The following is a 12,868-nucleotide window of genomic DNA, read 5'->3' on the forward strand; positions in this document are numbered from 1 at the left end:
TAGACTTACACAACAGGTTAAAGTGAAACAGGTTTGTTTGGAATCACTAGCTTTCGGAGTGCAGCTTCTTCCTCAGGTGACTCACCTGATAAAGGAACGGCACTCCGAAAGCTAACGATTCCAAATAAACGTGTTGGACTTTATCCTGTTGTTGTAAGAGTTCTTAGTGTGCCGACCCCAGTCCAACGCTGGCATCTCCATGTCATGGCTACTTTATATTCAAGTTACAGAAAATAATAATTACTGGTTGCTTATTATATGTGTGCAGGAGCTCGCTCTGGGTGGCCAATCGTCGGCAACTTTGTGCATATTTTCCAGGAGCTGTCCAGGACACTCTTCCCCACTACAGTACAGATCCCGTCTCACTCTGATTTTTAAGTTCTTGGTTGTATTCAAATTATCTCGATGTTAGCATATATGCTCTCTCCTACCATATTTGGCCAGAAGCCAATTTCAGCTCATGATTCAGCTCAATTATTTCATTGTCCATTAAAGGGAAGACTCTTCCAGCTGCAACAAAAACAGAAAGCACTGGAAATCACAGCAGATCTGACAGCATCTGTGGAGAGGTGGGGTGGGTTGGGCGTGGGCTATCTGTTCCCTGTTCCTAATTGCCCTTTGACACACTGCTTACCTTTGTTATGCCATTAACATATTCTGATCTCTTAATGTTCCACTATCAGTACCTTTCTTAGCCTTGAGCATGACCATTTACATGCCTTTTTCTTAATGACATCTTTGTCAGTCTCCACCTATCGCTGGTTTTCTATCCAACCCCCAACAATATAAACCTGATCTTATTTCCAGTTCTTTCCAGCTTTGATAAAGAGTCATTTAGACTCGAAACGTTCGCTCCCTTCTCTCTCCACAGATGCTGTCAGACCTGCTGAGATTGTCCAGTATTTTCTGTGTTTGTTTCAGATTGCAGCATCTGCAATACTTTGCTTTTATTTACCAACAGCACCTTCCTTTGTCTCATAGCTGATTAGATAAGTCCAATTTGTTGCAAGCTCCAGCTTGTTACCTCACCTATGGCTCTCGTAAATTCTTCGGTCCAAGATTCATCCAATCTCAATACTCCACAGTCCACTCCTCCTGCTCAGTGCACACATGGTTACACCACAACCAGTTTTTACACAATACATCTGTTTCAGCATTTGCTTATCATCTTACACGCACGTGCAGTTAGATAAAGCTGCCTCTACTCTGTCGCAAAGAAGTGCTTAGCTTCAATCTCAGAATACCCTCTATTACATCTAGATATGTTTTCTATTTCTCATCCTCCTGTATCCATGAATTATACTCATAAAGGCAAGCATAGCGAAGAGAGAGCACTCAGTTTATCTACTCCATTCTGGGACTAGAGATCTACAACCCTAAAATGACATAATCTTACTGCCTCTTAAATGTCAATATAGTGTTATGAAACTGTGCCATATAAAATAATAATGTGTAATGTCATTTGTATAGAACTTTTTGAAAATAACATTTTGTGCCTAACAAAGGACACTGGCTTACAGCAGCAACTAAGTTGCATTTATGAAGGCCACAAGTCACTTTAAGGAGACACATAGTCCATGGAGCTCTCAGAGGCAATGGCAAGGCAAGTCCCAGATTGAAACTAGAGATCACATGACCAAGTGCTTAGGTGTAATATATGCTGGATTTGAATGAACAGAGACTGCCACAGAGAAAGTGGGGACAACCACCTTACCTGCACCCCCTCTTTCTGAAACATCTCTGAATAAAGCTGAGTCCTATTTATGGTTTAAAAATCCACCAGAAGATCTTATTGCTGCAAACAAAGTGTTCTTTTTTGTTTTAAATTTAGATTACCCAGTTATTTTTTCCAATTAAGGGGTAATTTAGTGTGGCCAATCCACCTACTCTGCACATTTTTGGGTTGTGGGGGCGAAACCCACGCAGACACGGGGAGAATGTGCAAACTCCACACGGACAGTGACCCAGAGCCGGGATCAAACCTGGGACCTCAGCGCCGTGAGGCAGCTGTGCTAACCACTAGCCACCGTGCTGCCCAAACAAAGTGTTCTTAAAGGAGGAGTCCAATTCAACTCCAGTCTTCAAGAGATAAGAGACTCAACCAGCCTCAACTGTCGAGAAATTGCTTCATGAGAAACCAAAGTATCATCAGCCACCATGGAAAGTGATGTTCAAGCTCTGAACAAACATTTAGACAATCCATGACAAACTCTTCAGAAGTTACCTTTTTTAAAAACACCTGGCCAAGTTTTAATATCTGATATCTTTAAAGCTTTATTTCTTTTGTGCATGCCTGAGGAAGCTGATTGTATCTTTTCTGCATGAGTGAGAAGTTGGGCGTATTTATCCATTTTAAACCTCTTTTGTTAACAATTTCTGAATCTTTACTTGAGTGAGTTTTAGCAATAAAACTAACTCCTAACTTGTTACATTGAGGATTCTGGTTTGTCTAATTCTTACATCGAGTTGTACACAGGTTCACCACGTTCCCCCAGCAACAGTCGAGCTAGGAGACAGAATTGGTGCGACAACTGATCTCGTGGCAAGGGTAGGAAGAGGATGATTGTTCATTGTGCCCAGCACTGATAACTACCCCAGCTGGAACTGCATGAGTTCGGATTTCAGAAGATAGCAGAATCAAACTCATTGTGATGCCTCTCCATTGTAAAACCGTTAACCAGAATCATTCACAAATTTACTCAGTTGAGGTATCAGTGGCTTGATAACAGCTTGGAATTGTAGCTAGTAAGGAGTTAATGATTTCAGCAGAGGGGTGGGAGGAGAAAATTAAGAGAAAAATAAAAATAGGAATCTGCTCAAAACTTGGCAACTACCAGGTTAATGTATCGGCCAACGCTGTATTCATCTGGTTTTGATCCAAAAGGAGAACAGCGTTTGCCGAAATTAAAATTAGTTACTCTAACGCCACACTTGTGTCAGAGGTAACAGGTTTGACTTCCCATGCTGTGAATCTATCCCATTCACATTGATGGCAGATTTCATCGGATAAACTACAAACGTAGACCCCCAAAGCAGGTTCACATTTGCCAGGTGCATGGTTCAGAAAATCCAACACAGGGACAATTGGCAGTGCTCTGGATCTCAGTCTTTAAAATTAATGAGCAGAAAATTGCAGTTGCCACAAGTCAGTCGTGCTGCCTTTGCAATTGATTCTCCAACGCCTGCGCTAATTGAATGAGAATTCGATACTGGGAGTACCACCTCATAAAATCTACACAGTGAACAGTGATGCCAATAAACAAAAATGAGCTTCCAGTTCTAAACGGTGCGTCTAATAACATTTCAAACAACGGCCATAGGCTGGCCAGAAGAAGGTAGATGATGCTGAGGCACTGTTGCGTGTCTTTGGATAGTGTACCGCTGAGTTCACTGGTCTTCCTTTTCGGACGTACAAACTACTCTTTTTTTAAACATGCCCTCCCAGCTCTTAATAAAAGAACCTAACTGTGAAAAAGAAATAAAGAAAACTTAATTATATTGCTACTCATGTCAATGGCACACTCTCTGTGGGGTCCACTGGTCACAGAGGCCTTGATCCCACAAAATAAACACGGAGAGGCTGAAAAGACTCTGAAAGAGACACAGGCATTCAGAGTGGCCACAACTCCCCACCAGCCACTGGGCTGCATAAATAAGTTCAATGGTGTAAGATCAATAGCAGAGATGCTGATCAAAGGTTCTAAAAAGTTGACAACAACACTAACATTTTCAGTTATTCTAAAGCCAGGTCTACATCTATCTTCACAAACCCTCGAAGTTTACTCTGAAGTGGCAGAAAAACTGCCATATGTAGATGATATAATGTTTGAACTGATGGCTAGTCCTCGGTGTATCAGTCTATCTATGCTTATGGTATTAGATTTTTTTCACAGATTTTTTGGGGGCGGGTTTAGCTCTGTGAGCTAGACAGCTGGATTGTGATGCAGAACTAGGTCAGCAATGCGGGTTCAATTCCCATACAGGCTGAGGTTACTCGTGATGGTCTGCCTTCTCAACCTTACCCCTCGCCTGAGATGTGGTGATCCTCAGGTTAAATCACCAACGGTCAGCTCTCCCTCTCAAAGGAGAAAAGTAGCCTATGGTCACCTGGGACATTGGAGACTGTACCTTTAGATTTTTTAGAACACAGAATCAGGGAATTAAAAAGACACATTCGCACATACCCGCATTTTAAATTTCCTCCATGTCAAGGTAGGGTTGGAACATCATTCCTTCTGTCAGCTCTTCCCACTCATCCCTCTGAAGCAAACAAACACACACATACACACACACACGCACACACTTAAAGCATGTGGGCCAAACCAAAACCCAGTGCGGCTCTGTCAGAGGCTGTGTCACATTAATCTGTCAACATACATGGCCAGAGATAAATTGCATGGAGGTAGACAGGAACAATTGATAAAGATAATGCTTATGCTTGTCATATGGATGTTTTCAGGAAGCTGCAATATATGGAAATGGACTTTGATCTGGCTTTCATTTTGATGCACTGTAACAAAGGCAGAAAAATAGATATCCCAATGGAATGATGCAGCTGTGGGATAGAATACACCAGCGGACACAAGTCAATTCACAACACGTCCAGCACTCTGGTTCCTATTAAGCAGACACAATAATAACCTGACCTTGCAGGCCAGAAGATAAGGGATGTGATTCTGTATGCACATATGTTTGAATAAACTGAGCCAAGTCCCATTACTCCAGGATGGCTCTGATTATGCAAATCAGACACCTGCAGACAGTGTAATTAAAATATTTATGAAATTATTCATACTGTCACACGGATTACTAACATATTGGATTAGTCACTTCTTAAAAAACCTATCATGGAGAGATCCGTACTTCATTTGCAAAAACAGCTGTAATGAACTTTTCCACTCATGCATGATGGTTGTCCTGGCAACAGATCAAGGACATGCATGTTTCTTTAGTCACCAACTGCAGCAAAAAAAATAACGAGAGAGGATCTTGTGGAAAGCCACCGGCAACTACACAATCACAAAAGACTGACATGACCATAGTGTTCGAGTCTGCTGTGGAAAAGTCAAAACAATTAACGAGAAAAGAATGCGACCAAAACCATGAAAATGTTAACCACATGAAGACCCAATGGCACCCTTCAACTATGAAAGGCCCACTCGTGTCACTCTAATTTCTTTCTTTCAGCTACTTGGATGAGTACCAAATAGAGGGTGGTCCATGGAAAGTGGCTAATAATGCAGCAAATAATGTGTTGGTATCACCTGATCAGGTGACCTATGCGCCGGATTATGTGTGTATTTGCTGGAGATTATAAATGGATTAGACACCAACATTGGATTTACTGTCCCCAGAGTAAGGAACATTACCTCATCAATTTAAATGTAAAACAAAAATCTTATTTAGTATATATAGAATTTTCTGCATCTCACGCGATCACATCAGATTTATTCAAGTGCACTTTCCAGTCACCAAGGTCCGAGTGCATACTCCTTGTGTTCTATTTTTAAGCAGCCGCTAAGCAGTTTATCTTAAGCACATTAGTCATTTGCACCTGAACTTTGATGATCAGAAAATATGCCTGATTACATTTTTGAAACAAATGTAATTTTCACTGTTGATTATCTTCAGTCCACGAGACTACAAACACCGTCCTTGGTGGATTTTCCAAAATACTGAGTGTGAATATTATTATATAAACTTATAATGTTTAATAAATACAATTTTAAAAATAATAAACTGCAAGTCAATAAAAATAATGAATCACCTGCAGTTCTGCCTACAAGACAAATCTTGTGTTAACTTAGCATGCAATCACATCTTTAAGATTAGCCAAAGCATTTTGTGGTTAATGACCCCTTCCACCCAGCGTATTCACTCTTCCAACTTCTTTCATCGGGCAGGAGATACAAAAGTTTGAGAACCTGCAGTAATAGATTCAAAAACAGCTTCTTCCCTACTGTTACCAGATTCCTAAATTACCCTCTTATGGACTGATCTGATCTCTTCACACATCTTCTATACTGAGTAATACTACACTCCTATATGCTTCACCCGATGCCTGTACCCATGTATTTACATTGTGTATTTATGTCGGTCCTATGTTTTTTTCATGGAATGATCTGTCTGGACTGTATGCAGAACAATACTTTTCACTGTATCTCGGTACACGTGTTAATAAACTAATCCAATCCAAACCAATGAACTGTTTTGTGAAATGCAACTGTTGCTGTTAAATAGGCGATGCAGCCAATGTCTGCATAGCAAGGTCAAACAAACAACAAATGAAATAAAGGATGATTGATCAATGGGAGAATGTTGGTCAAGTCACCGGGGGAAAGTCTAGCTTTTGTTCAAAAGAGCCATGTGGTCTGTTACATCAACTGGAGCAGATAGATGGGTCCTCAGTTTAACACGTCTTCTGAAAGAACGTACCTATACAATGCGGCATTCCATTAGCACTGCACTGAAGGAAAAGCTCAGCTGAGAGTCGAGGAGGATGCAGCCATGGGCGCAGGGGTGGATGGATGTACTGGGAGGGAAAGGGAATATTAAAGGTACCTGGAGAAGTTACAGAGAGCTTCTACAGCAACATCCTATGTTGCAACTCTGACCATGCTTTAAAAGTATTTCATTGGCTTTGAAGCATTTTAGGACACTGAGATCTTATCAAGCATCTTGGGAGTGTTCCACTGTGCTAAAGATTCCACATAAATACAAGTTGTTGTTCTTGATATGAAAGAAGAATACAGTTGAAATGTGTGGAAATGACAACATTACAAAGAAAGAGAAAGTGTTACCCAGCCTTTACCAATTTCAAGAGATAGGAGGAGAAAATTGGACAAGTTAAAGAAAGCACTTGTCTTTCTTTGGCCCAGCAATCTCCACTGGCCTGGATAGAAAAAAAATCAAATTTTCATCCATTTAAGTAAAACTTCATGCCTTTTCACAACCTTAGGTCATCCCAAAGTGCTTCACAGCCAATAGAGTAAATAAGTATCAAATTGTGTAATGCAGGACTGAAATGAGGAGAAATTTCTTCAGTGATGAATCTTTGGAACTCTCTGCCCCAGAGAGTTGTGGGGGGGTCAGTCATTGAGTATGTTCAAAGCAGAGGTCGATAGATTTCTTGATACCAATGATATTAAGGGATGCAGGGATAATACGGGAAGATGGCATTGAGGTAGAAGATCAACCATGATCCTAGAGGAATGGCATGTCAAGCTTAAGGAGTTGAATGGCCTAATCCTGCGGCTTTGTTCCTCTGAATAATATCCCCATTGAGAAATTGATTACTTACCTATTGACATAAGAGAGCTTGCGTGAAATTATGACTCGGGGCATTTCAGAATACCGTCACCCTCTAATGTTGTAATGCCCTTTCATGTTGTTTCTGATTATCCATGGGGAAGCAAATATACGGATCTGCTTCAACAAACAATGCCTTTGTGATTTGCTCCATGCACCTTTGCTAAAGTTAGAGCTCTCTGCATTACCAAACCTGTAATGATCTAATGGCATAAAGGTCAGTTGACCTTTACCAGCTGAGTGGCAGAAGTGGGGTACCTGTGCAGGATGTGGCACAATAACTGGAAAGTGCTATTGTGGGAAACAACTGAAAGCTGGGGCCAACGTAGCTGGAGATCTGGAGTAACAGATCATTGTTACATTTCCCAACTCAGCCTCATGGAAATTTCAGCCTTAAGTTTCAGCAGCTTGTTGAATGGTAGAAGGCATCACTATTGACCCAAATCTGGTCTCACCAAGCCTCCATAGAATAGATTATAGAACAGTACAGCACAGAACAGGCCCTTCGGCCCTCGATGTTGTGCCGAGCAATGATCACCCTACTCAAACCCACGTATCCACCCTATACCCGTAACCCAACAACCCCCCCCCCCCCTTAATCTTACTTTTTAGGACACTACGGGCAATTTAGCATGGCCAATCCACCTAACCCGCACATCTTTGGACGGTGGGAGGAAACCAGAGCACCCGGAGGAAACCCACGCACACACGGGGAGGACGTGCAGACTCCGCACAGACAGTGACCCAGCCGGGAACCGAACCTGGGACCCTGGAGCTGTGAAGCATTTATGCTAACCACCATGCTACCGTGCTGTCCATGTTTCCAACAGGTCTTGCAAATTTTTATCCTCCTTAAATAGGGCAGCATTGAGAATAATTGTAACGCCAGTGATCTCTTGTAGCTCAGCTTGGCCAACTCAGCAGACAGGGGAACCTTACAGCACCGTTTGACTTCATAAAATATTTGGTGGTGTACTTACCAACTGGAACATTTGGGCAACCAACACCGTTGATCTTAAGAGAACTAAAATCGTGGACGTGGAGTCAGGCCATTTTTTAGCAAATTCCATTTTTGCTTGCAGGGGTAAGGGGTTGGGCTGCGGATCCAACAGGCTGGAAGCCCAAACTAGGGAGGGTCATTTGAAATTAGTGCTGCGTTCAAAGAGCCCTGATCTTTGCTGCTCCAAGCAGTATCGTCTAGCTGTACAGTGTTGGCCACAATTGTTACTGAGGAAATTAATGGGACACCCGATCTGAAGATATTTGCATGCACCTTTTTGCATGAAAAATAATTTGATTGTTTTGTGTTACCAGAACCACAGGGGGACGGTATGTCATGCCAGCAACAGGATTTTGTAATCCATTACATCTACTCTGAATGCTTTGGGAGGAGAGCAGAATTCGTGATTATTTATCTACCTACTTAGATGAATGTTTCAACCCACCTCTACCTACAATTAGCTTCTCCTGCTCCGTCACCAGAGTTCTACAGAAGCAGAGTTTGAGAAAGCCCGAAGGGATTCACCCACCCACCATCTCCAAGGAGGATGAGAGCAGCTCACTATACTCGATGGACAGGGATAACATGTGGGGAACATGTTAAAGATATCTCACTATAATGCCCAGGCAGTAAAGAACAAATCCCCCCCCCCCCCCCCCCCCCCCCCCCCCCCCCCCGCCCGCCCCAAAGGGTGGCACGACAGCTAATTGTCACTGCTGAGGGCCGGGTTTGATCCCAGCTGCTCTGAGTCACTGTTGATATGGAGTTTGCACATTCTCCCCGTGTTTGCGTGGGTTTTACCCCCACAACCCAAAGATGTGCAGGATAGGTCAATTGGCCACGATAAATTTATTGGAAAGAAAAATATTTGGGTACTCGAAAACATTTTTTAAATAAACAAAAGAACAAAATCCACTCCATAATTATTTTTTATCTGTACATTAATTTGTTTTACTGCAACTTCTCTTCTAAGTGTGCAGGTTTTGAAGTTCTGTTTCCCTTTTGCCATGGTTCTGATGAAGATTTCCACCTATCTTCCTCACTTAGATACTGCCTGACCTCCTGTGCCTTTCCAATCATTTCCATTCTGTTGTAAGATAAGTAAGTGCAGGCACAGTAAGGTTTCTTCACTCAGTTATTATTCAGCGACCCACTCAGGAAATCCACTGTTCAAAGAAGTGCTTGAATAGTAGTTTGGCAATGTAAAATCCCCCCCACTTTCTGTGCTGCTCCATAAATCTATACTAACGTTCCAAATGCATCGCTAAATAAATGCTGCACGGTTGAAGGTATTGCCTTTCGGATGATATGCTAGACTGAGCCCTGCCTGCCCTTTGAGGTAGACATGGCACTATTTCAAAGAGAACCAGGCAGTATTCCCCATTTTCCTGATGAATAATTTTCCATCAACCAACATCACTAACACAGGTTGGCTGGTCATTGTTGCACTGCTGTTGTGGGACTTCATTATGAACAAATTGGCTACCACATTTCTTACACTACCACAGTAACTACTTCAAAGGTACGTCCGAGAGTGTGAAGCACTGTGGGACATCCTGGGCATGTGAAAAATGCAACTAAAACGGGAGCATTCTATACATAGTTCATGCTCTGTTCTGTTTTAGCAGCTTGTTTATGTGGGAGAGAAAAGAACTGAAATGGGAAACCGTTGTTTTCTCCTAAATTAAACAAGAAAGTTGCATTCCTGTCTGGGGCTTCCACTGCTGTCAAAGTTTGTTAGATCACATTGTTTCCTTTATTTAACTGCCAACGGCAAGCACCCACCTAAGATGTTGCACAGTCGACTGTAATTTGTTGCATTGCCAGAATAAGTTAAAGTTGCTGCATGACAATAATCTGAGGTGCAAAACGGTATGATTAAACGTCTGAAAGCCTCTAGCTTCGGGACTTCATAAAAAATGATTAATTACTTGAATAAGCTAGTGCCAGATCTTCAGAAGCAAAGGTTTTAGAATGATTCACGGCTTTGATCTAAGATGCAACCACAATACAAATGACATATCGCTTCGATCCTGCTACCCTATTTGTAACAATTAGGTAATTGTGCAACAATGAATTGTAGTTGCACAGAGAAAGGTACCAGAAGGTTTTGGATTGGAGCAATCATCATTCAACAAGCTATTGGACAGCTAGCAGAAAACATGTCAGTCAACTGAAGCGCTCTTATGAAGATGTGCAACTGCTGCCCTACCATATGTTTAACTAAAAGCAGGAGTACTGTAATATTCATCCACTATGATCACAGTAGTACTGAAAGAGATGATAGGATTTAGTGTATGGGTCTCACAAACTGGATTCCCAAATGCCCAGTGATGGAAGGAAATCGCGGCACGGTCGCGGGCCGCTGGAATCAGCGGGGCCGCCGATTCTCCGGCCCAGATGGGGCGAGCGGCCGCGCAGATACGACAGAGTCCCGCCGGCGCCGTTCACCCCTGGTCACTCCAGCGGGAACTCGGCGCGAACGGTCAGGGGGGCGGCCTGTTTGGGGGGGGGGGGGGGAGAGGGTGGCTCTGTCCTCCGGGGGAGCTTCCGATGGGGACTGGCCCACGATGGGGGCCCACCGATCAGCGGGCCGGCCACCCCCCCTCCCCGGGACTACTTTCCTGTGCAGCCGGACACTGAACATCGACGCCACGTTGAGTTGGGGCCAGCGCGCGGAAGAAGCCCCCCTGCGCATGCGCAGGTTGGCGCGGCGCAACTGTGCATGGGCGGGTTGGCGCGGCACCCATTTTGTGCTGGAAAGGGAGGCTAGAGCGGCGTGAACCGCTCCAGCGCTGTGCTGGCTCCCTGTGGGGGACAGAATCGGTCGTACCTGGGCCCGGTTTGCGCCGTCGTGAAACGTGATGGTGTTCGCGACGGCTCGAACATTTGGGCTCCATTTGGGAGAACCGCCCCCAGAATCAAGAGGAACAAATTTAGATTTGTTCATAAGATACTACAGCAACTACCCTAATGGCATGGTCCTTGAATAAAATATGTCTGACTAAGCATTCAGCAGTGAACAATAGATTCAGTTAATCCCATTGCTAAATCTTAATTTTGAAATGAGTTGCTCTGAGTACAATGCCCTGTTTGTTGGACAATTGGTTTGTGGGACAATGCCTCATTGTTCAGTAACTAAACTTTTAAAAAATAAATTTAGAGTACCCAATTCATTTTGTTCGAATTAAGGGGCAATTTAGCATCTTCAATTCACCCACCTTGCACATCTTTTGAAAAGGCTTTTGACCAGGTCGAGTGGGATTATCTGTGGGAGGTACTAGGACGGTTCGGGGCGGGGTTCATCGATTGGGTTAAGCTATTGTATCAGGCCCCAGAGGCGAGTGTAAGGACGAACAGGCCAACATCGGACTACTTTAGACTACACCGTGGGACAAGACAGGGCTGCCCTCTCCCCACTGCTGTTTGCGCTGGCCATAGAGCCGCTGGCAATTGCACTGAGAGCTTCTAGGGGCTGGAAAGGGCTGGTCCGGGGGGTGATGGAACATAGAGTCTCGTTATGAGTGAGGGAGGAAGTCCGAAGGTGGGATGCGCTCCCGCTTTTATTGGCGGGGAGGGTTCAGACTGTTAAGATGGCAATTCTCCCGCGGTTCTTTGTTTTTCAGTGTCTCCCCATCTTTATCCCGCGATCCTTCTTTAAGAGACTGAATAAAATGATTCTGGGATTTGTATGGGCAGGGAAGTCCCCGCGGGTGAAGAGGGTTGAAAGAACAGAGGAGAAGGGGGGCTGGCGTTGCCGAACTTCAGCAACTATTACAGGGCGGCCAACATAACGATAAGAAGGAAGTGGATGGTGGGTGCAGGGTCGGTTTGGGAGTGGATGGAGGCTGCTTCGTGCAGGGGCACTAGCTTAGCAGCCCTGGTCACAGCGCCTCTGCCGCTTCCGCCGGCATGGTACTCCACCAGCCCGATAGTGGTGGCGGCTCGTCAGATCTGGGGCCAGTGGAGGAGGCATATATGGGAGGTAAGAGCATCAGTGTGGACCCCAGGGCAGCACGGTGGCACAGTGGTTAGCATTACTGCCTGCGGCGCTGAGGACCCGGGTTCGAATCACGGCTCTGGGTCACTGTCCGTGAGGAGTTTGCACATTCTCCCCGTGTCTGCGTAGGTTTCACCCCCACAACCCAAAAGATGTGCAGGTTAGGTGGATTGGCCACGCTAAATTGCCCCTTAATTGGAAAAAATAATTGGGTACTCTTTTAAAAAAAAAAAGATTTTTTTTAATAAAAACGGGGCAGCACGGTAGCATGGTGGTTAGCATAAATGCTTCAGAGCTCCAGGGTCCCAGGTTCGATTCCTGGCTGGGTCACTGTCTGTGTGGAGTCTGCACGTCCTCCCCGTGTGTGCTTGGGTTTCCTCCGGGTCCTCCGGTTTCCTCCCACAGTCCAAAGATGTGCGGGTTAGGTGGATTGGCCATGCTAAATTGCCCGTAGTGTCCGAAAAAAGTAAGGAAAGGGGGGGGGGGGGTTGTTGGGTTACGGGTATAGGGTGGATACGTGGGTTTGAGTAAGGTGATCATTGCTCGGCACAACATCGAGG

General features: G+C 44.3%; 1 protein-coding gene across 8 annotated transcripts in view; it reads right to left on the reverse strand.

The window, feature by feature from the left end:
• The window catches only part of sorcs2 (sortilin-related VPS10 domain containing receptor 2), an 840,628-nt gene that overhangs the window by 323,533 nt on the left and 504,227 nt on the right, over nucleotides 1–12,868 (reverse strand). Inside the window, exon 1 of one of the 8 annotated variants that reach the window (XM_038792101.1) lies at nucleotides 4,185–4,206. The exons of the other annotated variants lie outside the window; for them this stretch is intronic. Within the exon in view, the coding sequence (XP_038648029.1) occupies nucleotides 4,185–4,190 (6 nt within the window). The 5' untranslated portion in view covers nucleotides 4,191–4,206. Of the gene's footprint in view, nucleotides 1–4,184; nucleotides 4,207–12,868 lie in introns of those variants that run through there. 8 annotated transcript variants of the gene reach the window in all.

Source organism: Scyliorhinus canicula, chromosome 3 (assembly GCF_902713615.1).
Source record: "Scyliorhinus canicula chromosome 3, sScyCan1.1, whole genome shotgun sequence".
Taxonomy (NCBI): Eukaryota; Metazoa; Chordata; class Chondrichthyes; order Carcharhiniformes; family Scyliorhinidae; genus Scyliorhinus; species Scyliorhinus canicula.